The sequence below is a fragment of the Eretmochelys imbricata genome, chromosome 22, assembly GCF_965152235.1.
Source record: "Eretmochelys imbricata isolate rEreImb1 chromosome 22, rEreImb1.hap1, whole genome shotgun sequence".
NCBI lineage: Eukaryota > Metazoa > Chordata > Testudines > Cheloniidae > Eretmochelys > Eretmochelys imbricata.
In genome coordinates this window covers 2289351-2313900 of record NC_135593.1, presented here as the reverse complement: position 1 = coordinate 2313900, position 24550 = coordinate 2289351, and the positions used below count along the sequence as shown (strand labels likewise).

The 24550-nt window shown below is 45.7% G+C and overlaps 1 protein-coding gene across 4 annotated transcripts in view; it reads left to right on the top strand.

Moving 5' to 3' along the window:
• Nucleotides 1-24550, top strand: part of PKNOX2 (PBX/knotted 1 homeobox 2) — a 330589-nt gene that overhangs the window by 248771 nt on the left and 57268 nt on the right. For 3 of the 4 annotated variants that reach the window (XM_077839827.1, XM_077839826.1, XM_077839825.1), the window contains one exon: nt 14259-14378. The exons of the other annotated variant lie outside the window; for it this stretch is intronic. In XM_077839827.1, coding sequence (XP_077695953.1) covers nt 14259-14378 — 120 coding nt within the window. The remainder of the gene's footprint in view (nt 1-14258; nt 14379-24550) is intronic. 4 annotated transcript variants of the gene reach the window in all.

The following is a 24550-nucleotide window of genomic DNA, read 5'->3' as shown; positions in this document are numbered from 1 at the left end:
TTCAAATTATATCTCACAAGGCATGTTCTTTACAGTGCGGAGTAGGGGTGCATTTGGTCACAATGGGTTACCACCAATCTTCATTGCCTTGCATGTATATAGTTCTGTACGGGGAAGATCGTTCTGACTACAGACAGTTGATTGTGTAGAAGCCCCTGCTGGTACAGGCACAAATAAGGTCTTGTAGAAGTTCAGATGCCATTGGTCCTTTGAAGAATGCAGGAAGTAGTTTGTTATCCACATTTTTCCATCCAAGTGATGAAGGAGGATCCTGGGAACTACAGGCCAGTCAGCCTCACCTCAGTCCCCAGAAAAATCATGGAGCAGGTCCTCAAAGAATCAATCCTGAAGCACTTACATGAGAGGAAAGTGATCAGGAACAGTCAGCATGGATTCACCAAGGGAAGGTCATGCCTGACTAATCTGATCGCCTTCTATGATGAGATTACTGGTTCTGTGGATGAAGGGAAAGCAGTGGATATATTGTTTCTTGACTTTAGCAAAGCTTTTGACACGGTCTACCACAGTATTCTTGTCAGCAAGTTAAAGAAGTATGAGCTGGATGAATGCACTATAAGGTGGGTATAAAGTTAACTAGATTGTCGGGCTCAACGGGTAGTGATCAATGGCTCGATGTCTAGTTGGCAGCCGGTGTCAAGTGGAGTGCCCCAGGGGTCGGTCCTGGGGCCAGTTTTGTTCAATATCTTCATAAATGATCTGGAGGATGGTGTGGATTGCACTCTCAGCAAATTTGCAGATGATACTAAACTAGGAGGAGTGGTAGATACGCTGGAGGGCAGGGATAGGATACAGAGGGACCTAGACAAATTGGAGGATTGGGCCAAAAGAAATCTGATGAGGTTCAATAAGGATAAGTGCAAGGTCCTGCACTTAGGACGGAAGAACCCAATGCACCGCTACAGACTAGGGACCGAATGGCTAGGCTGCAGTTCTGCGGAAAAGGACCTAGGGGTGACAGTGGATACGAAGCTGGATATGAGTCAACAGTGTGCCCTTGTTACCAAGAAGGCCAATGGCATTTTGGGATGTATAAGTAGGGGCCTTGCCAGCAGATCAAGGGATGTGATTGTTCCCCTCTATTCGACATTGGTGAGGCCTCATCTGGAGTACTGTGTCCAGTTTTGGGCCCCACACTACAAGAAGGATGTGGATAAATTGGAGAGAGTCCAGCGAAGGGCAACAAAAATGATTAGGGGTCTTGAACACATGACTTATGAGGAGAGGCTGAGGGAACTGAGATTGTTTAGTTTGCAGAAGAGAAGAATGAGGGGGGATTTGATAGCTGCTTTCAACTACCTGAGAGGTGGTTCCAGAGAGGATGGTTCTAGACTATTCTCAGTGCTAGAAGATGACAGAACGAGGAGTAATGGTCTCAAGTTGCAGTGGGGGAGGTTTAGGTTGGATATTAGGAAAAACTTTTTCACTAGGAGGGTGGTGAAACACTGGAATGCGTTACCTAGGGAGGTGGTAGAATCTCCTTCCTTAGAAGTTTTTAAGGTCAGGCTTGACAGAGCCCTGGCTGGGATGATTTAATTGGGGATTGGTCCTGCTTTGAGCAGGGGGTTGGACTAGATGACCTCCTGAGGTCCCTTCCAACCCTGATATTCTATGATTCTATAATTATACAGGGTAAACTCATAAATTGTCCACCCTTTATAACACTGATAGAGAGATATGCACAGTTGTTTGCTCCCACAGGTATTAGTCACTAACTCTGGGTTCAGTAATAAGCAAAAAATGATTTTATTAAGTATAAAAGGTAGGATTTAAGTGGTTCCAAGTAATAACAGACAGAACAAAGTAGGTTACCAAGCAAAATAAAACAAAACAAAAATGCAATTCTAAGCCTAATACAGTATGAAACTGAATGCAGGTAAATCTCACCCTCAGAGATGTTCCAATAAGCGTCTTTCACAGACTAGACTCCTTCTAGTCTGGGTCCAGCAATCACTCACACCCCCATATTTATTGTCCTTTGTTCCAGTTTCTTTCAGGCATTTCTTGGGGTTGGAGAGGCCATCTCTTAAGACAGCTGAAGACAAAATGGTGGGGTTTCCAGGGACTTTTATAGCCTTTCTCTTGTAGGCAGAAACCCATTTGTTCTTCTGTGCAAAGTCACAGCAACAAGATGGAGTTTGTAGCCACCTGGGCAAGTCACATGTCTAGGAATGATTCAGCTTTTTGCAGGCTGACACCATTGTTTATATGTTAGTTTGAACATTCCCAGGAAAGCTCAGATGTGGATTGGCATCTCCCAAAGTCCATTGTCGTTAAATGTTTCTTGATTAGGCACTTACTGAGAATAGTCCTTTCTCAAGCAGATGACCAAATGCTTCACTGATGCTACTTAGAATCAAACACATTGATCTACAAGTACATAGCCAGTATTCATAACTTCAAATACAAAAATGATACACAAATACAGACAGCATAATCATAACCAGCAAACTACAACCTTTCTATAGACACCCCACTTGACCTTCTCTGTACAAGACCTGGTGCAACCATAGGACTCTGGTTGCAACAATGATCTATATGGTCACAGTTCATGTCAATAACATCACAGATATGTTGGTAAGCACATCCAGACGTGATTCAAGATCAGATGGCTTTGTCATATTGTTGATAACATGGGTCGTAGGAGTTTTAACATGCTCTTCATCCCTCTTCAGTGCAGAGGCAAGGACTTATTTGTGGACTTAGTCTTCATTACTTCTTGTTAGGCCATTTCTTTCTCTCATAGCTTTTGCATATTCATAATATGAAACTATGCAGTTCAAACTGTGGCATACAATCTACTGCTATTGGAGCACAAACTTCAGTGTGAGACTGAGCTGGTCAGCAAATTTGAACTGAAATTATGTAAAGCTATTATACTCACAATTTGAAAATTAAGAATTTGAGAACATTTCATGTTAGTATATTGCAAAATGTCAACATCTGTCATATACTAAAGGCTTAATGATTTCTAAACAAATGCCCGTGCAAAACCAATCAATTTTCAATACATTGTTGATTGGTAGCTTTGACCAACAAGTACACATTAATGTGCTGAAATTAACTTCTACAGTAAAAAATGTAGTTATGTTGCAGTGTTTCTGGAACTCGGGAAAAAAACCCAAAAGACTCATTTTGTTACTATCATTCAACCTTGCCTACAGGTTTATGGCACCACTTGACAGCTCCATATCATATCTCATCTAAATGTACTGTGACAGGGTCAGGCCAGATGGCTACAGGAGAGTGATAGAAGACAGATATATTAGCCCCAGGTTAAGCAGGTCCCTTTCCCCTGGATAAGGTAACTGGGGCAGTTCCAAAACAATCAGGAACTTGCTGAAACCAATTAAGGCAGACAGGCTAATTAGGACACCTGGAGCCAATTAAGAAGCTGCTAGAATCTGACCTGGTGTCAGGGGTGGGATTTGGTGTGCACAGTGCGGTAGAAGAAGGAGGGTGTTATTATAAAAAAAAAAAGGAGAGGGTTTTTTGGTTTTTTTCCCCCACCACAATAGAGGAGGTAGTGCGGGCACTGATACAAGCCACAGTTGCCCAGCAGGAGGCTACCCGTGTCCAGGCAGCCACCCAACAGGAGGCAGTGCAGCTGCAGCAAGAGACTAATTGCCTGCTGATGGACCAGGCTGCTCAAGATCGCACTATGTTGCAGGAACTGGTAAACCAGGAAAAGGCCCTTATAGAGCTGAACCATGGCCATGATGCGACGCAGATCATATGGGCCAGCAATTGGCTGCAGAAAATGACGAGGGAGGAAGATGTAGAGGCATACCTCCTGGAGGCTTGGACCCAAGAACAGTGGTCTGGAATCCTCGCTCCATTCCTGTATGGGGAGGCCCAGAAGGCCTACTATGATTTGCTTGAAGAGGCTGCGGCAGACTACCCCTAGCTGAAAGCAGAGATCCTGGCCAGATCTGGGGTAACGACTGCAGTGTGGGCCCAACAATATCATGAGTGGAGGTACCAGGAGAACAAAACCCTGCGGTCCCAGTTATATGACCTCATCCATTTTGCACGAAAGTGGTTACAAACTGAGTCCCAGAGTCCGGAGGAGATACTAGACATTCTGGTCATCAACCGGTACATGAGAGGACTACCACCAGACCTTTGCACCTGAGTAAGCCAGAATGAACCCTCCACCTACGATGAGATTGTCGCACTGGTAGAGAGGCAAAGGATGGCAAGGGAGCTGACCCGACCAGTTAAGGAAGACGCACCCTGGGTTAAATTAGTAGCACCAAGCCCCAGAGCTCAGGCGACTGGGCCGCCAGGAGGGCCCAGGTAGAAAAAGAGAGGGGCTGAAGGCCCACCGGAGGCCATAAAGAGTCAGAGCACTGAGGGGGAAGAAGATAGTGTCATTAGACTCCCCAAACCAAGAGACCGGGGAATGCCTAGGGCTCCATACAGATGTTATGCCTGCGGGGAGTGGGGACACATAGCTGCACAGTGTCCCAGTGCCGAGGAGCCTATTCAGTGTAACCTGGGGAACTGGGCAGACCTATGATTCCTAATCCACCTGGTGGGGGTCACACTAACCCTGCATATGTACAGCAGACCAGTAAAACTAAATGGGGCAGAGACCACAGCACTGGTTGATTCAGGGAGTGCGATCATGCTTATTTCAGGGAAGCTTGTGAAATGTAGTCAGCTGCAACAAGTTCCAACAAGGGGATCGGGTGATGGTGTTGGTACCTACGGCAGAAAGCAAGCTTTTGGCCCAATGGCAGGGGCCCTATGAGGTGGTTGAACCCATGGGGGAAGTAACCTACAAGGTGTGGCAACCTGGATGCTGGAAACAAGAACAGATTTATCACATTAACCTCTTAAAGCCTTGTCACCAGTGAGAGGCATGTGTAGTGGCCCAAGAGACCCCAATCCAGGATAATAATAAAATAACCTGCAGGAGCAGATGAGGATATCCACTGATCTGACAGCGAAACAGAAGAAGGAGGTAACTGAGATGATCAACCAATACCAGGACATGTTTTCAACCAAACCACGCTGGACCACTGAAGCATATCACCACATTATCACAGACCCTGGGGCGAAGGTAACATTAAGGACCTACCAGGTCCTAGCGGCAAAAAGGGAAGAGATCAAGACAGAGGTGAAAAGGATGTTGGAGCTGGGAGTCATTGAAGAGTCCAACAGTCAGTGGTTGAGCCTGATTGTGTTGGTGCCCAAACCCGATGGCACCACTAGGTTTTGTAATGACTTTTGCCAGCTGAACGAGCTATCCAAATTTGATGCCTATCACATAGCCCATATTGATGAGTTAGTTGACTACCTGGGCAATGTCCAATTTTTGACCACTCTTGATTTAACAAAGGGATACTGACAGATTCCCCTTACCAAAGAAGTGAAAGAAAAGACAGCATTCTCTACACCAGAGAGTCTGTTTCAATATACTGTTCTTCCTTTTGGACTGCATGGGGCACCTGCCACCTTCCAGCGTCTTATTGACAAGCTCCTGCGGCCCCATACCAGTTATGCAGCTGCATACCTGGATGATGTGATTATTGACACCCCCGACTGGGAGACCCACTTGGAAAAGGTGGAAGCGGTACTGGACATGCTAAGATGGGCAGGTCGCACAGCCAACCCAGCCAAGTGTGCTGTAGGGCTAGCCAAGGCTAAATACCTTGGCTACATTGTAGGAAGGGGCATGGTCAAGCCCCAACTAAACAAACTGGAGGCTATCGAAAATTGGCCCTGGCCAACTCGGAAAATACAAATCCAGGCATTTCTGGGTGTGGTGGGGTACTACCGGCAATTTATTCCCCATTTCACCACCAGAGTGAGTCCCCTGATGGACTTGATAAAAGCCTGGGGTCCAGACATGGTGAAGTCGACAGATGCCGCAGAGAAAGCATTCACAGATCTACGGACAGCCCTCTGCAGTAACCCCATGCTTATAGCCCCGGACTTCAACAAAAAATTCATTTTACTGACAGATGCATCTGAAGTCAGATTGGGAGCTGTCCTATCGCAAATGGTCGGAGACAAAGAACACCCGATCCTCCACCTCAGCAGAAAACTCCTCCTGAGAGAGCAGAACTATGCAGTGGTTGAGAGAGAGTGCCTTGCTGTGAAATGGGCCATGGAAACACTAGTTATTACCTGCTGGGACGATGGTTTACCCTTGTGACTGACCATGCACCCCTCCAGTGGATGCAACGAAATAAAGAGAAGAACGCAAGGGTGACCAGATGGTTCCTGTCCCTACAACCTTTCCAATTCATCATACAACACCCGGCTGGAAGCCACCATGGCAATGCAGATGGCTTCTCATGGGTACACTGCCTGACATACCAAGTTGCCCAACCCCACGGTGTTGAGCCGGGGGGAGGGTATGTGACAGGGTTGGGCCAGATGGCCACAGGAGAGTGATAGAAGACAGATATCTTAGCCCCAGGTTAAGCAGGTCCCTTTTCCCTGGGTAAGGTAACGGGGGCAGTTCCAGAACAATCAGGAACTTACTGAAACAAGTTAAGGCAGACAGGCTAATTAGGACACCTGGAGCCAATTAAGAAGCTGCTAGAATCAATTAAGACAGGCAGGCTAATCAGGGCACCTGGTTTAAAAAGGACCTCACTTCAGTCAGTGAGGGGCGCACAAGGAGCTGAGAGTGAGAAGGCGTGCTGCTGGAGGACTGAGGAATACAAACGCTCTCTGGCATCAGGTGGAAGGTCCTGTGGTGAGGATACAGAAGATGTTGGAAGGAGGCCATGGGGAAGTAGCTGAGGGAGTTGTAGCTGTCACACAGGTGTTACACAAAACACTATAGACAGCTGTGATCCACAGGGCCCTGGGCTGGAACCCGGAGTAGAGGCCAGGCCCAGGTTCCCCCCATCCTCCCAACTCCCTATTGGATACAGGAAGTGTTGACCTGGACTGTGGGTCCCACTAGGTGGACCAGCAGAGACTGCAGGGATTGTTCTCCTTCTTTTTCCCCATGCTGGCCAGTGATGAGCTTAGCTTAGTGAACGGCAGTTTGAGCCACTAGGAAAAGTGGCCAAACTGAGGGTTGCCCTGAATCTCTGAGGCGAGCAAATCTGCCAATAAGCGCAGGACCCACCAAGGCAGAGGCAGAACTTTGTCACAGTACATAAAATAAACTTTCAAATGATATGATATGTGTGCACTGTGACGGGGCAAGGCCAGATGGCTTGAGTGAATTAGTGACAAACAGGTATGTTAGCCCCTGGCTAAACAAATCCCTGGTACCATGCTAAGCAAATGGCAGTTGCTTCAGGTTAATCAAGACACCTGGCACCAATTAAGATCCTTCTAGAAAGCAGTGGAGCTAGCTAGGTTGATTGGGACACCTGAAGCCAATCAAGGGCTGGCTGGAACTAGTTAAAAGTTAGTCAGTGAGGTGCGCATGTCAGGAGCTGTAGGAGGAAGCCACACTGTTGGAGGAACTAAGCAGTACAAATCCATATCAGGTGCAAGGAAGGAGGCCCTGAGGTATTGGTGAAGGAGATATTGAGTGGGGGCTGCTGTGAGGAAGTGGCCCAGGGAATTGTACATGTCCTATTTCCAAAAAGTCAGCTACCATAGCTGCTACTATTAGGGTCCCTGGGCTGGAGCCTGGAGTAGAGGGCGGGCCCAGGCTCCCCCCTCCCTTCCCCAATTAATCACTGAGGCTGGGAGACAACAGAGACTGTGCGAGGGAAGGTTGCTTCTCCTCAGCTCCCTTGCTGGCTTATGATGAAAATGGCTCAGTAATCTGTGACCCTTGCCTCTAGAGAGAGAAGGGCTATGTGGAGGGTCACAGTAAGCTTCTGAGGTTAGTGAAATCCGCCAGGAAATGCAGGACCCACGGAGACAAGGACAGAGCTCTGCCACAGCACATATGGGTGGGTACATTAAACTCCAAATGCATGGCCTTTTTTGGAGAAGTGCCACATACCTACAAGAACTTCAGATCCACAGTACAGACATCTACTATTTGAGTTAAAGAGTTAAAGTGGTGGCAACAGATGATTATCCTCAGTGTGGATCAGCCACTACAGTGGAACATGGCACACACTATGCTACATAACCAAGAAAACCTACCATTTTCTGCATTATGTTGTGCTCTCTTGTCCATACACTGTCACTGACCCACAGGATTAGATCTAGCTCTATTGATCCAGGGATGAGGAATCAGGGATCCCTATTTTCTGGGCTATGTTATGCAGGAGGATCATGTATATGATCACAATGGCCCCTCTTGGCTCCCAAATCTAAGGGGGTGCTATTTATTATTTGTATTATCACACTGCCTATGAGCCATCATCATGGACCAGGACCCCACTCAGATTAATATATTATGATGCCAGAAGGAAGTATTGTGATTATCTAGTTTGATCTCATGTATAACACAGGCCTGTATTAATAATTCCTGTTTGAACTAGTGCAGATCTTTTAGAAAAACATCTGAACATTTCCAGGGATGGAGATTCCACCACAAACCTTGGTAAATTGTTCCAATAGTTAATTACACTCGTTAAAACTTTGCACCTTATTTGTAATCTGAATTTGTCTAGCTTCAATGTCCAGACATTGGATCATGTTCTACCTTTTTCTGTTAGATTGAAGAGCCCTCTATGAAATTTCTGTTCTCCATGTAGGTACTTCTAGACTGTGATCAAGGCAACCCCTAACCTCCTCTTTGATAAGCCAAATAAATGGAGTTCCTTGAGTCTTTCACTATAAGGCATGTTTTCTAATCCTTCAATCATTCTTGTGGCTATTTTCTGAACTCTCACCAATTTTTCAACATTCTTCAAGTGTGGACATCAGAACTGGACACAGGATTCCAGTAGTGGTTGCAACAGTGCCAAATACAGAGGTAAAATAACTTCTCGACTCCTACTCAGGATTCTCCTGTTTATACATTCAAGTATCGCATTAGTCCTTTTTGCCACAACATCACACTGGGAGCTCATGTTCTGCTAATTATCCACTCTGACCCCCAAGTATTTTTCAGAGTCACTGCTTCCCAGGATAGAGTCCCCCATCATGTAAGTATGGTCTACATTCTTTGTTGCTAAATGTATGACTTTACATTTGGCTGAATTGAAATACATATTGTCTGCTTGTCTCAGTTTACCAATCAGTCCAGATTGCTCTGCATCAGGGACCCAGCCTCTTCATTATTTGCCATTCCCCTCAATCTTTGTGTCAGCGGCTGATATTTTTTCCTTCCAGATCATTGATAAAAATGTTAACTAGCATAAGGTCAGGAACTGATTCCTGTGGGACCCCACTTAGAAATACAAGTGCTCAGTGATGATTCTCTGATTACAATTGCATTTTGAGACCTATCAGTTAGCAATGTTTTTTAATCCATTTAATGTGTGCCAAGTTGATTCTGTATCATTCTAGTTTCTCAATCAAAATGTCATGCCATATCAGTTTTCAATCCACCACAATATTATTATGAGAGTCAGAGCCATAGTTTTTCTGTAGCACTCAGCAAAAAAAGTTATATAAATCTGAAAATGTTCGAAGTGCTCATTTTTTGGAGAGGGTCTATATTTTGGGAACCCCTTGACCAAATAACCCTAAATTTATAGCACAATGTATATCCCAGTCCCTCTTGTAGCATAACACATTTTATGACAAACCCCCTAGGGAAGTGGATTTTTCAGCACTTGGAAAGTCAGTTCTTAAACAGAAAGTTCTTCTCAACCTGAACTATGGAAATGGCAGCCTTCCATAATACTGCCTGCACCCAAGGCAGAAAATTCCAAAGGGAGCCCCTTGACATCCCGCACAGATGGCTGTGGGCACCATCTCAGTGGTATGGAGATGCCATCCATTATTTATAATTTTTAATTATTTTTGCGTGGGGGAGACCTGCTCATTTGAGACGTGAACATTTTGGAGAATTCAGTGGCCGCATCACTCATGTGTAAGCCTACTTTTTAGTCATAGGTATTTTTAGTAAAAGTCATGGACAGATCACGGGCAGTAAACAACAAGTCACGGCCCGAGACCTGTCCATGACTTTTACTATAAAACTTGAGCCGTGGGACCACGAGTGCTCTGGGGAGGTGGGTGGCAGCACACAGCCCAGGACTCCTGCTGGTGCTGGGAGGGGGGACCAGGCGGCAGCGCATGGTGTGGGACCCCCTGCTGGTCCTGGAGGGGGGGAGGGTTGGCAGGGCTGGCGGGCTCCCTACCCAGATCCAACTGGCATGTCTCTGCAGCTCATAGGGGGAGGGGCGGCCATGGGGGCTTCACGTACTGCTCCCACCACAATGCCGGCTCTGCAGTTCCCACTGGCTGGGAACCGCAGCCAATAAGAGCTGCGGGGCTGGCACATGCAGGAATGGGCAGCGTGCGGAGCCCCCGGCCACTCCACCTAGGAGCTGCATGGACATGTCAGTGGGAGTCAGGGAACGCCCCCCCAGGTAAGCGCCGCCAGGCACCCCAACCCCCTGCCCCAGCCCTGAGCCCCCTCCCACACTCCCAAACTGCTCAGAAGTCACGGAGGTCATGGAAAGTCATACTCACGTGTTCTCCAGAAAAGCTACCTGATGGATGGGAGGCTGTGAAAGATCTGGTGAGACTGACTTTGTTTATGTCTCTAACAACATGGGATGGGGTGGTAAAAATCACTGGGATATGAAACTATTCAAATACAAAGCGTAAGACCCAGGATCAAACTTCCTGAAGAGTCGCGGGTTCCCAGGAGTAATAATGCAGCCTCTGCATTTAGAGGGTAACACAGAGGGCACAAACTACCCTGCTGCTTTGTTTGATATAGAAAAGCACCCAGGGAATGAATAAGAGCCCGAAGGAGCCCGCCCCTTTTATCTCTGCATCCGATCACAGTGCAGACTCCATTACTCCCAGACAGCGAGCCCTCTCCCCTTTTGACCCTAGCTAAGAGCAGAGTAGCTAATTTTGTTCACCTGCCACAGTCCCCGGTAAATTCTGCGTAGGTATTTCTTGCCATTGCAAATGAATTCCAGTTAGTTTCTTCCCTTGGCATGCTCTGACCTGGGGAAAATCAAGCTTCTAGTGCTACACAGGTGAGACCCTGCATTTCAGTTTCAACATTTCACTCTGCGTCAGTGGAAACCAGATAGCACCTGAACAGCCTTAGAGCCCTTTGAACTTGCACTCACCTTCTTTTCACATTAATGCATTTATTTCTCATTTTACCAAGCTTAATAAAACCCTTGGAAGTGCATTTTCACTACTGCATCCTCCCTGGTCCATACCTTGTCCTCAGCTCTTTGAGCCTGAATGAGGAAGAAAAAATAAAATCCAAATCTAGGTTCTTTTTAATGTATAAAGGGAATTGCTGGCTCAGATCATACAGTGAAACTGATCAGTTGTGTGAAATACAAGTATGCTGGGAATATTGTGGCAGTGACAGAGCCCTGGACAAGCACCTCCTGATGCTATTCCTCTTCTGCCTGGGTAATTTATTCAGCCTAGGCCCTGCAATACATCACAATCTTTGCCTGAGGGAATCATTTATACCTGACACAGGGCTGCCATAATGATGTTTAATTCATACAGGAGAAGTGTTTTGATGAAGAACCTAAAAAGAAAAGAAAAGGCTTTAAGTTGATGTTGAGATTTCAGCCAGTTTCCTGTAACTTCATTAAAACTCTCTCTTTCTGCTTCCCAAGAATATATATAGTGCCACCTATCCACCTTGTTACCTCCGTTAACGCCAATCTCCTCATGGGTTTTGATGGACAGGCCTGGGTTCTTCTGGATCCTGCCATCTGCTCAACAGGATGTAACTTCTTTTTCTTCCCATATGAATGTATTTGGCAGCACCTCCGCCTGCCTCGCTCCTTTCTGGCAGAGTCACCAGGGCAGCTTGGGAGGAAAAGTCTAATCACAGGGAAAGCCCCACTTACTTGCAGACAGTTGCAGACTACCAAGAGATAACAAAAACACATTACAATATATTTACCAGTAATTCTATAAAACAGAAGGTGAATATAACATAACAGGGTAAAACACTATTCTCAGGGTCACCGGTGTCAATGCTGATAATACTTGTGAATTTCCCTGGCATGTGACCTGATATAGCAAATGTACAATTAGTGTCCCATTGGGATGCGTATTTCACAGGGGTCCTTGATAACTGTGACCATGAGATCTTCGGTGCAGCAGCAGCTACCAATGTGGCTGACTGGGTTCAATACAGCCCAAAGGATTCACACGTGGTAGGGTGGTAAGTCCCTCTGCAGATTTAATAGGCAGCAGGTAATACAATCCCCAAACCTTTCCCCCCAGGCTTGAGGACGCAGTTCAGGGAGTAGGGGTCTCCCAGACAATTTCTCTGATAAGCTAACTGAAGGATGGTGCACTCACAACTCCATGATAGAGCCGCAGGTTCAGACATGGCTCTGGACTCCTCAGCACTGCAGAGGGGCTGATGATCACTGCTGGCAGGCGTCCTCTCCATGCAGGAGTCAGTCTGCTTCTGGTGCCAGGATTTCCCCTCCCCCCCAAGGGGTGCAGGGCTCACGGTGCAGGTTACAATAACTCTACTAAACTCCAAACTGTAGTCTCCGGCCCTAGTGCTCAACACACTCCCAGCAGGTGGCAGCCCTGGATAAGCACCCGGAGCAGAGGTGGCCATGTGGTGACTGATCTCACCTAGGGACCTTGGGTGCTAACTTAGCCAGGCTGGGGGGAAGTTTTCCCAACAAAACTCTACAAACTGGGTGTTGCCTTGGAGCGGGAAAGGCTCACGCTGTGGGATCTTGCTTTCAGGTCCCCAGAGGCTAGTTCTCAGGGGGAACCTTGCACGCAGGCCTGGGACTCACCAGTCCTCCCCATCCCTGACAGGCAGTCCTGCCCTTACCCCGGCTGGCTGCAGACTGCTCCAAAATGACTTCTCCCCTTTGGGGCTCCCTGGGAAGGGCATCTCACTCCCTATTGGTCAGGCTAGGTCTTCTAACTTGGCTTTCCCTTGTCAATCATTTGCTCTAAGCAGGCTCCTGCAATCCTTCCCCAAACCAGCAGGGCCCCTGTTCTACATAGTGGCTCTCCTCTCTCCCTCTGGGTTGCTGAGCAGACTCCGAGTCTCTCCTTGGCCCCCTTCCTTCCTTACAAGGGACAATGTGCCTCTTGCTGAACCACCATCACACTGAGCCCCAGGAATCTCCCTGGGGGTTATGTATTTATGCACACACACCTTTCTGTTTAAAACCATGTTTCTCCGCTGTTCTGGAAATAATCTCACATGTTTAACATTCGTTAATGGATTGAGGGTTTTCATCTCAAGCAGCAAATGATTGTTCAGAAAAAAGGAAGTTACTGCTACTCCTGCCTAAGGCTAACTGGGTTCTGTGTCTGATGTGGGCAACGCAGGCAGCATCTGGGCCTGCAGGGAATATATTTGAATGATACTTTGCATTGGCACTTAGCGTCAGTTGTGCCAAATTGGAATATTTTTTCAGTAGGAAAATTTTATCAAGGTTGCCTGCCAGATTCATTGTATTTGCAGTCCGGCAAGACCAGAGCCGCCTGTAAGGAGCTTCCAGAGGAATCCATATGCAGTACTTAATACCCTAGAACTCTGCTACATATTCTTAAATCGCCGTGTACTGGCACCTTACCTGTTACTATTTACATATATACAGACATAGCACATTCTTTTACCACCATCTCCACATTCTAATTAGACCTTGGACAGCTCAGTTCAGCAGCCAGTAGAGCTGTATCACTGCTGACCACTCAGGGTAGACAAAGGCAAGCTGGAGTTTGCATTGATTGAGCTAATCAAGATTTAAAACTGGAGCAAATCTGGATTAACAGTGATATGGCTGCACCAGACACTGGCCCCCCAGTTGCTGAATTGAGATTATCCCCAAGAGCAGACAAGGACTCTGACACAGTTCAATCACTTTGATGTGAACTTAATGAAAACAACAGGTACAAGCAAGAGTGATGAAGGAGTTACTATTTACCACATCACCTCCAGTAAAGAAACACTAAAATCTCTCTTTTTCCATTTGCCAATCCTACATCTTCATTGAGAAATGAAGTATTTTACGCCAGCTTACAGAAGAAAGGCTTTAATAAAATCCATCTTAAACCATTTTGTTTTTACCTCTGTGAATGGCAGAAAGCTCGGCAGCCCAGCAGAGTCACCGTGAAATCAAGCAGCCATTGTGTGTTTTGTCACCATGGCAACACAGTTTTACCTGCACTGTTATTTAAGCTTTTCTTTCTCCTTTCCTGCCCTGTAGGTTAACCTGGATCTGACCTCCCTCCTTGACAGTGAAGATAAAAAGTCAAAGAACAAACGGGGAGTCCTACCGAAGCACGCTACCAATATAATGCGATCCTGGCTCTTCCAGCATCTTATGGTGAGAGAAGTCAACAAGCATGTAAGAGAGTTTAAGCAGGGACAGGTTTTAAGGGTACTCGTCTTACACTGCCTCTTCACGAGAGAATAGTTAATATGTGCTAATGCTTTGATAAAATGTCGTACAAAAATCTTCAGGAGATACGGATAAAAACCTTATTTTCTTTAACGAAGAGGAAGAATGATGTTATGTATGAATTTAAACCTTAAGAATGTAAATGAAGGAATTTTTAACAAATCGAATTAATGTCACACCACTTATTCCATTTGTTTATTTTTTGTATTTCTCTCAGCCTGGAGATGGCAATAGACTAAGTGGCTTCATTTCAGGGTCTAACCAGTCGTAGCTTCGTGCATGTGCACAGACCTTTCAGTATTCAGGATGGAAATGCCACACAGGCACATTTATTTCTTTAAAAACACACCTTGAAACTTTTCTGTTGGGCTTAGGTTTTGCAAAGCTTGTTTCCACAAAACCTAAATTTTGGGTCAATTTGACCCGTCATGTGCTCCTTGAAAAGGTCTTGCATGACAAAGATGAATATTTATTATCAAGGAAAATGAAGTGCAAAAGACAGCACCAATGCACCATTATGGCTACACAGAAAAAAGTCACAAAATCAGAAAACGCATGGGCGAAGGTGTGTGCAGCAATGTTAATGCAGGGCTTGTCTACATGGTCTGACAGTGCACACATAGAAGGCTGTGATTTCTCAAGTGAACCAAAGGATTACCCACTAAGTGGCCTGTGTTGACCCTGCTGGTGAAGTTCCATGGTGCACATTAACACGATAAAGTACTATGCTAATGTGCAATAAGGAATTTTTAGTTCATGCATGGACCAGTTAGTGCACAACATCTTGATGCACTTGTGCATTGCTGCACTGTGTAGACGAGCCCCCAATACTGTTGTACATCCTGTGGATTTTAGGTGTACATTTTATAACTTAAGGAAAACTATATTAAGATATACAATTAACAAAACAAATAGAGAAAACCACAAAACCGTGCTTAACACAGGGCCCGATTATCCCTCTGGGGGAAGATATAGAAAAAGGAGCTTAGAGGGAAGAAAATTCTGTGTAGCTACCCTTTTAGCAAACTGGGTGGATAGTGTTCACTAAGTCTTGTGGATCCCTAGGTGCCCACCTGAACCATGGCTGATTAACTGGAGGACAGGGTCATTAAAGTGGAGATCTTGTAGCTCCACAAAGGTTGTGGCTCTCCAGTGAAGCCACACTCCCTCCTGCTTTTATACCCTGGAAAGAAGTATTCTCCACCATGGAGGGGACCCACAGAAAGACTCCCAGTGATGATAATAGGCTTTTGATCAGTTCCTACATGCCTGCCACGTTTCCAGATCCAGCATATCTTTGTGCTAAAAGGAGTGGTTGAGCGTTCTGAAAACAAGAAAGACCATTTTATTACATGTTAGGAAACAGATAGGCAGCCAGTGAAGGACTCCGAGGAGGGGTAATGGGTTGTGCAGCCTGTCCCTACCCCTCAGAACTCATAGTAAAAAGCTAAGTTGCTCTGAAACTCAAAATCATAGAATCATAGAATCATAGAATATCAGGGTTGGAAGGGACCTCAGGAGGTCATCTAGTCCAACCCCCTGCTCAAAAGCAGGACCCATCCCCAATTAAATCATCCCAGCCAGGGCTTTGTCAAGCCTGACCTTAAAAACTTCTAAGGAAGGAGATTCCACCACCTCCCTAGGCAACGCATTCCAGTGTTTCACCACCCTCCTAGTGAAAAAGTTTTTCCTAATATCCAACCTAAACCTCCCCCACTGCAACTTGAGACCATTACTCCTTGTCCTGTCCTCTTCCACCACTGAGAATAGTCTAGAACCATCCTCTCTGGAACCACCTCTCAGGTAGTTGAGAGCAGCTATCAAATCCTCCCTCATTCTTCTCTTCCGCAGACTAAACAATCCCAGTTCCCTCAGCCTCTCCTCATAAGTCATGTGTTCCAGACCCCTAATCATTTTTGTTGCCCTTCGCTGGACTTTTTCCAGTTCATCCACATCCTTCTTGTAGTGTGGGGCCCAAAACTGGACACAGTACTCCAGATGAGGCCTCACCAATGTCAAATAGAGGGGGACGATCACGTCCGTCGATCTGCTCGCTATGCCCCTACTTATACATCCCAAAATGCCATTGGCCTTCTTGGCAACAAGGGCACACTGCTGACTCATATCCAGCTTCTCGTCCACTGTCACCCCTAGGTCCTTTTCTGCAGAACTGCTGCCTAGACATTTGGTCCCTAGTCTGTAGCTGTGCATTGGGTTCTTCCATCCTAAGTGCAGGATCCTGCACTTATCCTTATTGAACCTCATCAGATTTCTTTTGGCCCAATCCTCCAATTTGTCTAGGTCTCTCTGTATCCTATCCCTGCCCTCCAGCATATCTACCACTCCTCCCAGTTTAGTATCATCCGCAAATTTGCTGAGAGTGCAATCCACACCATCCTCCAGATCATTTATGAAGATATTGAACAAAACCGGCCCCAGGACCGACCCCTGGGGCACTCCACTTGACACCGGCTGCCAACTAGACATGGAGCCATTGATCACTACCCGTTGAGCCTGACAATCTAGCCAACTTTCTACTCACCTTATAGTGCATTCATCCAGCCCATACTTCTTTAACTTGCTGACAAGAATACTGTGGGAGACGGTGTCAAAAGCTTTGCTAAAGTCAAGAAACAATACATCCACTGCTTTCCCTTCATCCACAGAACCAGTAATCTCATCATAGAAGGCGATTAGATTAGTCAGGCATGACCTTCCCTTGGTGAATCCATGCTGACTGTTCCTGATCACTTTCCTCTCATGTAAGTGCTTCAGGATTGATTCTTTGAGGACCTGCTCCATGATTTTTCTGGGGACTGAGGTGAGGCTGACTGGCCTGTAGTTCCCAGGATCCTCCTTCTTCCCTTTTTTAAAGATGGGCACTACATTAGCCTTTTTCCAGTCATCCAGGACTTCCCCCGTTCACCACGAGTTTTCAAAGATAATGGCCAATGGCTCTGCAATCACAGCCGCCAATTCCTTTAGCACTCTCGGATGCAACTCGTCCGGCCCCATGGACTTGTGCACGTCCAGCTTTTCTAAATAGTCCCTAACCACCTCTTTCTCCACAGAGGGCTGGCCATCTATTCTCCATCTTGTGATGCCCAGCGCAGCAGTCTGGGAGCTGACCTTGTTTGTGAAGACAGAGGCAAAAAAAGCATTGAGTACATTAGCTTTTTCCATATCCTCTGTCACTAGGTTGCCTCCCTCATTCAGTAAGGGGCCCACACTTTCCTTGGCTTTCTTCTTGTTGCCAACATTTCTGAAGAAACCCTTCTTGTTACTCTTAACATCTCTCGCTAGCTGCAGCTCCAGGTGCGATTTGGCCCTCCTGATTTCATTCCTACATGCCCGAGCAATATTTTTGTACTCTGCCCTGGTCATATGTCCAACCTTCTACTTCTTGTAAGCTTCTTTTTTATGTTTAAGATCCGCTAGGATTTCACCATTAAGCCAAGCTGGTCGCCTGCCATATTTACTATTCTTTCGACACATCGGGATGGTTTGTCCCTGTAACCTCAATAGGGATTCCTTGAAATACAGCCAGCTCTCCTGGACTCCTTTCCCCTTCATGTTAGTCCCCCAGGGGATCTTACCCATCCGTTCCCTGAGGGAGTTGAAGTCTGCTTTCCTGAAGTCCAGGGTCCGTATCCTGCTGCTTACCTTTCTTCCCTGTGTCAGGATCCTGAACTCAACCAACTCATGGTCACTGCCTCCCAGATTCCCATCCACTTTTGCTTCCTGGATTGTCTGTGCAATTCTTTTACCATCTGCCCCCTGCCTTATTAGTGATGAGACCACAGGGTAGCAACTCTTAGGGTAATTTACACACTTCCTAAGATGTCTACATTTTCTCCCTTTTTGTTATGAGTGCTCTGTGCACCTGCTAGCTAGAGCAAGTAGGGAATCTGGCTGCATCAGATATAGAGATATCAGAAAACCAAGCACCTATGTACAGTGGTGATGGGAACATTGGAAACCCAATGCTGGGATGAAAGTACTGGTAGTTATGGAAACCCAAATAAGGATCCGTCCCACACATACACCATCTCTCTATATGCATTATCTTCTATCTGCTCATCACCCTGGTAACTTTTCAGAGCTCTTAGCGGCAGATTTTCAAAGGGATTTAGGCACATAAAGATGCAGATAGGTGCCTATTGGGATTTTCAAACACTGATGCCCATGAAAATCCCACTAGGAGTCCTGTCTGCATCTTTGGGTGCCTAAATACCTCTGGAAATCTGACCCTTGCTTCATAATTTTACCAGAATGTGTGGCCACTTCACATTCTTGCCCTGCCAGAGAACAGCTAATTTTTCTTGTACACTGTTTTCACTAGATTAAGAATGTTTTATTTCTGTTGCTTCTGCCATGCAGGCATTACAAAGGCCTGCACATCATGGATCATAAAATACCATATACAAAGGTACATTAGAGGCAATAGAAAAGAGTTGAACCTTTAACAAAGTCATTCATTTCTTTGTTAATTAAACTGACCTATAGAGATAGAGAGATGCTGAAATGTTGGGCAGAATTCTGAACTTGCATACCTCCAGTAAATGCTGGTGGGTAGGCAGCACAAGGGCCTGCATAATTGCTTTATATGACAGGGATGTCCCAGGACTTTGTGTCCCCAGGAGAAAACCCCATAGCAGTTCTCCAGATCAAAATCCAGAACCACCAGAAGATTATACAGTTTGATCTGCGTATTTTGCAGCACTTTGGGGGCTCCCCTGGCTCTCCCTCCACAACTCCAGAATTTCCTGGGCAGAGCAGGAGGTATGATTCAACTCCAGGTTTTGCTGTCTGTGATGTCTAGGAAGATCTGGGGGTGGTGGGGGGAGATGGAACCGGCCATTGGAAAAGCACCCTTCCTGCATGGTACTACATCAACTTCAAAAATACCAGTTCCTTAATTCCAGTCAAGTATAATGACCTTGCAGATATGGTCAATGAAGAGAACACCGATGTCCCACCCTCACACCGACTGTGACTGCCCTGTAGAGCTCCAGCCAGAGGAAAAGATCCCCTTTGGGCATATTTACCCTTTAGCAGAACCCAAGCTCAAGAGCCTTTGAGATTGCAGGAGCCAGCAAACAGAGCTATAAACAGGGGAGTTTGAGTGGGAGTTTGTAAGGGGAGTTTGGGGGGAAGACTAAGAGAGCCAGGCAAAGGAACAGACAGTGAAGGGAGTATGTGCTGGTCTGGCAGTGTTTTGGTGCTTGTTGAGGGTTTGTTTTGCTGTGGGGTGTGGTATTTTGGTTTGGTTTATGTTTCCCAGACTAACAGGACTTAAGTGAGAAGGCTATGACAGATATGAGGCAGCAGTGGTAGTGACCCAAGCAGTGGAAGACACAATGAAGATGACTGGATGTACAAGCTGCGGCATGTACATGATCCTGGAGGGGGTACCTGAAAAGAGTTTCATCTGCATGCAGTGCGGCCTGATAGAGCTGATGGAAGAAAAGATCTGAGGATTGGAAATGTAGGTGGAAACTCTGGTTGAGTTTAGAAAGGGATTCGAGCAGATGATGGGGCAAAGACATGAAGAGAGTGAAGGGAAAAGCTCAGACTTGCAGATGGAAGCAGTACCAAAGAACTCTGAAGGGAGACTGCTGGGTGAGGAAAGTGGGCAGCTGAAACATATGACTAAGAGAACCAGGCAGAGGAAAAGACGGGCTAGTAAAGGAGAAACAGAGCTCAGGAACAGGTTTGCGGAGTTGGAAAGTGAAAGAAGGGGCACAGCAGGTGGTCACTGAAGGTGAGAGGGCAAGGAAGAAGAGAAGAGCAGCTAGTCCCATAGGAAGAGGGCAAGAGTCAATGGAGATAACACCAAATATGAGCCCCAGGAGGATACGGGATGGGTTGAAGAGGATTGCAAGGGACAATAGGAATCAAGAGGACTTGCAGCCAGAAGGAACAGGGGATAGACTGGAGAATCGCACCATCACCAGGAAAAGGCAGGTCTATGTGACTGGGGACTCCTTACTGAGAAGAACAGACAGGCCCGTAACAAGAGCTGATCCAGAGAACAGAAGGGTGTGCTGTCTGCCGGGTGCTAAGATACGGGATGTGGACCTGAGGCTGAAGAGGATCCTAATGGGAGCAGGAAAGAATCTACTGATTGTCCTTCATGTGGGAACAAATGATACGGCTAGATTCTCACTGGAACATATCAAGGAAGACTTTGCCAGGATAGGGAAGATGCTTAAGGAAATCAAGGCTCAGGTGATCTTCAGTGGGATTCTGCCTGTTCCTAGAGAAGGGCAACAAAGGTGTGACAAGATTATGATGCTCAACAGATGGCTCAGGCAGTGGTGCTATAAGGATGGCTTTGGGATGTATTGCCACTGGGAAGCATTCATGGACAGAGGACTGTTCTCTCAGGACGGACTTCACCTGAGTAAAGGGGGGCAATAGACTTCTAGGATGGAGGATGGCACAACTGATCAAGAGACCTTTATACTAGGAATCTGGGGGAGATGGTTGGGAGATGTCTGTGGTGTTTAGATGCTGCTGGTAATTATTAGAACTGGCAGCACTGACTGTTGGGAGTCTGAAAGGACAGGAAACAGGAAGGAGGGGGGGAAGTTGAGGAGGTGGAGTGAGAGCTACCAAGGGTGCAGCAGCAGCTTGGTAAAGAGGTTTCCACTTTAAAAATAAAGTCCTATTGAAGTTTGTTAGTACCTTGCCTGGTTGCTTCAACATTTTGGCGATGAGGATGAATCTTCTGCCTCTGAACCCACCTGCACCCTTTCTGCAAAGCCCAGGTGAGCCTCCAATTGCTTTTACTGCCTGGATCCATATGTTTGAGACTTATCTGCTTGCAATCACTGCTACAGAGATTTCTGAAGTAAGAAAGCGTGCTCTGCTAATCCACTGCCTAGGAGCAGAAGGGCAGCGTATATTTTACACTTTTCCCCTTGCAGATGATAAACATGAGACTGCACTCACTGCATTAAAGAACTTTTTTGTGCCAAAAATGAATGTACTAGCTAATTGCTACAGATTTTGCCATCATGAGCAGAAAACAGGGGAGACTATAATGCAGTATATTGCTTCCCTGAGGAGTCTGATTGTAACTTGTGACTTTGGGACTATGGCAGATGAGATTATTAGAGACCAGCTCATTGAGAAAACAACCATGCTTCATGTAAGAGAACGCTTACTTCTAGAACCACAATTTACACTAGAAAAAACAATAACCATTGCTACTCAGATTGAGTCAGCTACAGCTGAAGACAAAATAATGAGCATGGATACAGGATGCACAGTCCAGGCTGTGACTCCTCTGCAGAAAAGTTTGCTATCCCTGCAGACAAACGATTACAAGAGGAAAACTAATGGAAAACCACCAACTCAGCAAATTCAAAATACAGTAAAAGCATGCTTTCGCTGTGGATCCCCACAACACCTTGCAAGCTACACAGGATGTCCGGCAAAAGTAGCTCAGTGCAATCATTGCAAAAAGATTGGGCATTTTGCTAAAGTATGTTGCAGCAGCCAGTTCAATCAACAGGTGCATGCAGTTACAATACCAGATGTTACTGTGCTGAGCGTGGACAAAATCACTACTGCACATATTCCAGAACAAATAAAGTGCAATGTAAATGTTTCCGCCATACCCTCAGGCAAATCACACTCTATTCAGCTAATGTTGGGCACTGGCTCAGCAGTATCTATACTACCTGATTCCATCTATTTGCATTACTTTAAAGATGTGCCTCTTACTGAACCCAAACTTCACTTGGTGTGCTATTTGAAAAACCATATTCTGGTATGTGGCTGGCTGCCAGCAATAGTTACTTTTGGTGATTGCTGTGTAACTGCAGAGTTCTATATTGTCCACAAAGGCCCTCCTATCCTTGGCAGAGATGTATTGGCTGCTTCAAATCTCAGGGTAGCACACCAGTTTCAGCTGGGACCCAACACCAGGTTGGGGAGAAACTCAGCTGTGCTTATGGGTTTCTGCATAAAGTTAAAATGAGAAACAATGTGATGCCTGTACAACAGAAGTTACGGCACTTACCATTTTCAGTCAAGGAAGCTGTTTCAGAGGAACTTAGGAAACTTGTTCAAAAGGGCATTATTGAAGAGATTGACTCCTTGGAATGGGTTTAACCTATAATAGTGACGCAGAAGAAGGGTGAAGGCATTTGCCTTTGTGTGGACTTAAGGGAGCCAAATAAAGCTATTGTGATTGACAGCCATCCTCTTCCTCACATAGAAGAAGTATTTGCAGAACTCCATGGAGCAAAGATGTTTTCTACTCTTGATTTGCAGAGCGCATACTACCAGGTTATGTTGCATGAAGATAGCAGAGACCTCACAGTATTTATTACACATGAGGGACTATTTCGTTTTAAATGTGTTCCATACAGTCTTGCATCTGTCCCAAGTGCCTTCCAAAAATGATGTAATTGATTCTGAAGAATCAACGTGGAGTTCAGTGCTATCTGGATGATATTATAGTGTTTGGAAATACTTCTGAGGAGCATGACAATAACCTGCAGTCTGTACTAAACTGCATCAGCAAAGCATGCCTCAAGCTCAATAGGTCCAAATGCAAATTTAGACAAACTGAACTCTCCTTTCTGGGGCATACAATTTCATAGGCTGGACTAAAACCTGATCCAGATCATGTCCTGGCTATTTCAAATGCTCCTCCTCCAACAGATTTGCAAACCTTACATTCCTTCTTGGGTCTTACCTCCTGGTACGCAAAATTCATTGCCAATTATGCTTCTGTCATTGAACTGTTACAAGAATTATTACGGAGAAGTTCAACCTTAGTGTGGACAACGGATGCACAAGCTAGTTTTGAAACGGTGAAAGACTTGATTGTACATAGTCCAGTACTTGCACTATTCACTCCTGCATTGCCCACAATTGTAACTACTGATGCTTCTGATTATGGACTTGGGGCTGTCCTCACACAGCTTCATGAGGACAACACAGAAAGGACTGTTGCATTTGCTTCAAAGATACTAGGTAATGCTGAGAGGAAATATTCTACAGTCCAAAAAGAAGCACTTGCTTGTGTCTGGGCTACTGAAAAATGGAGAACTTACCTGTGGGGCCACACGTTCAAGTTGTGCACAGACCACAGCCCTTTGACAACGTTGCTCACCACAAAAGGACTGGGAAGAGCAGGATACTGTATTGCTAGATGGTCTGCAAGACTACTCTCTTTCAATTATGAACTGGAATATAAACCTGGAAACCAAAATGTGGTCACTGATTGCCTTTCTTGTCTGCCTTGCCTTCACCAGATGGTCCACTGGAGGATGAGGATGTAGTAGTTGCGCTTATTACAAGCACTCTCACTGCACTGCAGTTACAAAAGAACAATTTCAAGCTGCTTGTTCAGCGTGTCCAATTCAACAAAAACGATTGGAATTTCTGACAAAGAGATGGCCCAGTAACCCTAAAAACCTTGACCCAGTTTTGCTGCCTTATTTTAGAGTTCGGGATCAACTTTCTTTGCTTGATGGCTGTGTGCTACGAGGTACACACCAGCTACTTGTGCCAGAAGAATTACAGTCAAAACTCATACACCTGGCACACAATACTCATCAAGGAATTGTCAGAACCAAACAATGAGTATGGGATCTGTATTGATGGCCAGGGATGGACTCTCAAACTGAAGCTCTCATAAAATCCTGTGTCACTTGCCAAATGCATGATAAGACAGCAGTGACATGTACCCCTCCATTACAGCTTGTTCCTCTTTCTCAAACTGCATGGGAAAAAGTGGCGATTGACATTATAGGACCCTTTGGTACTGCTCCAATTGGCTGTCGTTATGCCATCACCTTAATAGACTATTTCAGTAAATGGTCGGAGGTAGCGTTTACATCGCAAATCTCTTCTGCTACAGTAATTAAGTTCCTCTCTTCAGTTTTTAGCAAGGAAGGTAACCCCAAAGAACTGGTTTCAGATAATGGTAGTCAATTTACTTCCCTGGAGTTTGAAACTTTTCTAGCAGAGAGGAACATTTTACACAGAAGGTCATCCTTATATTACTCTCAAGCAAATGGGGAAATCGAACGGTTTAACAGAAGTTTGAAAGAGAGTTTGCAAATGGCTAAACT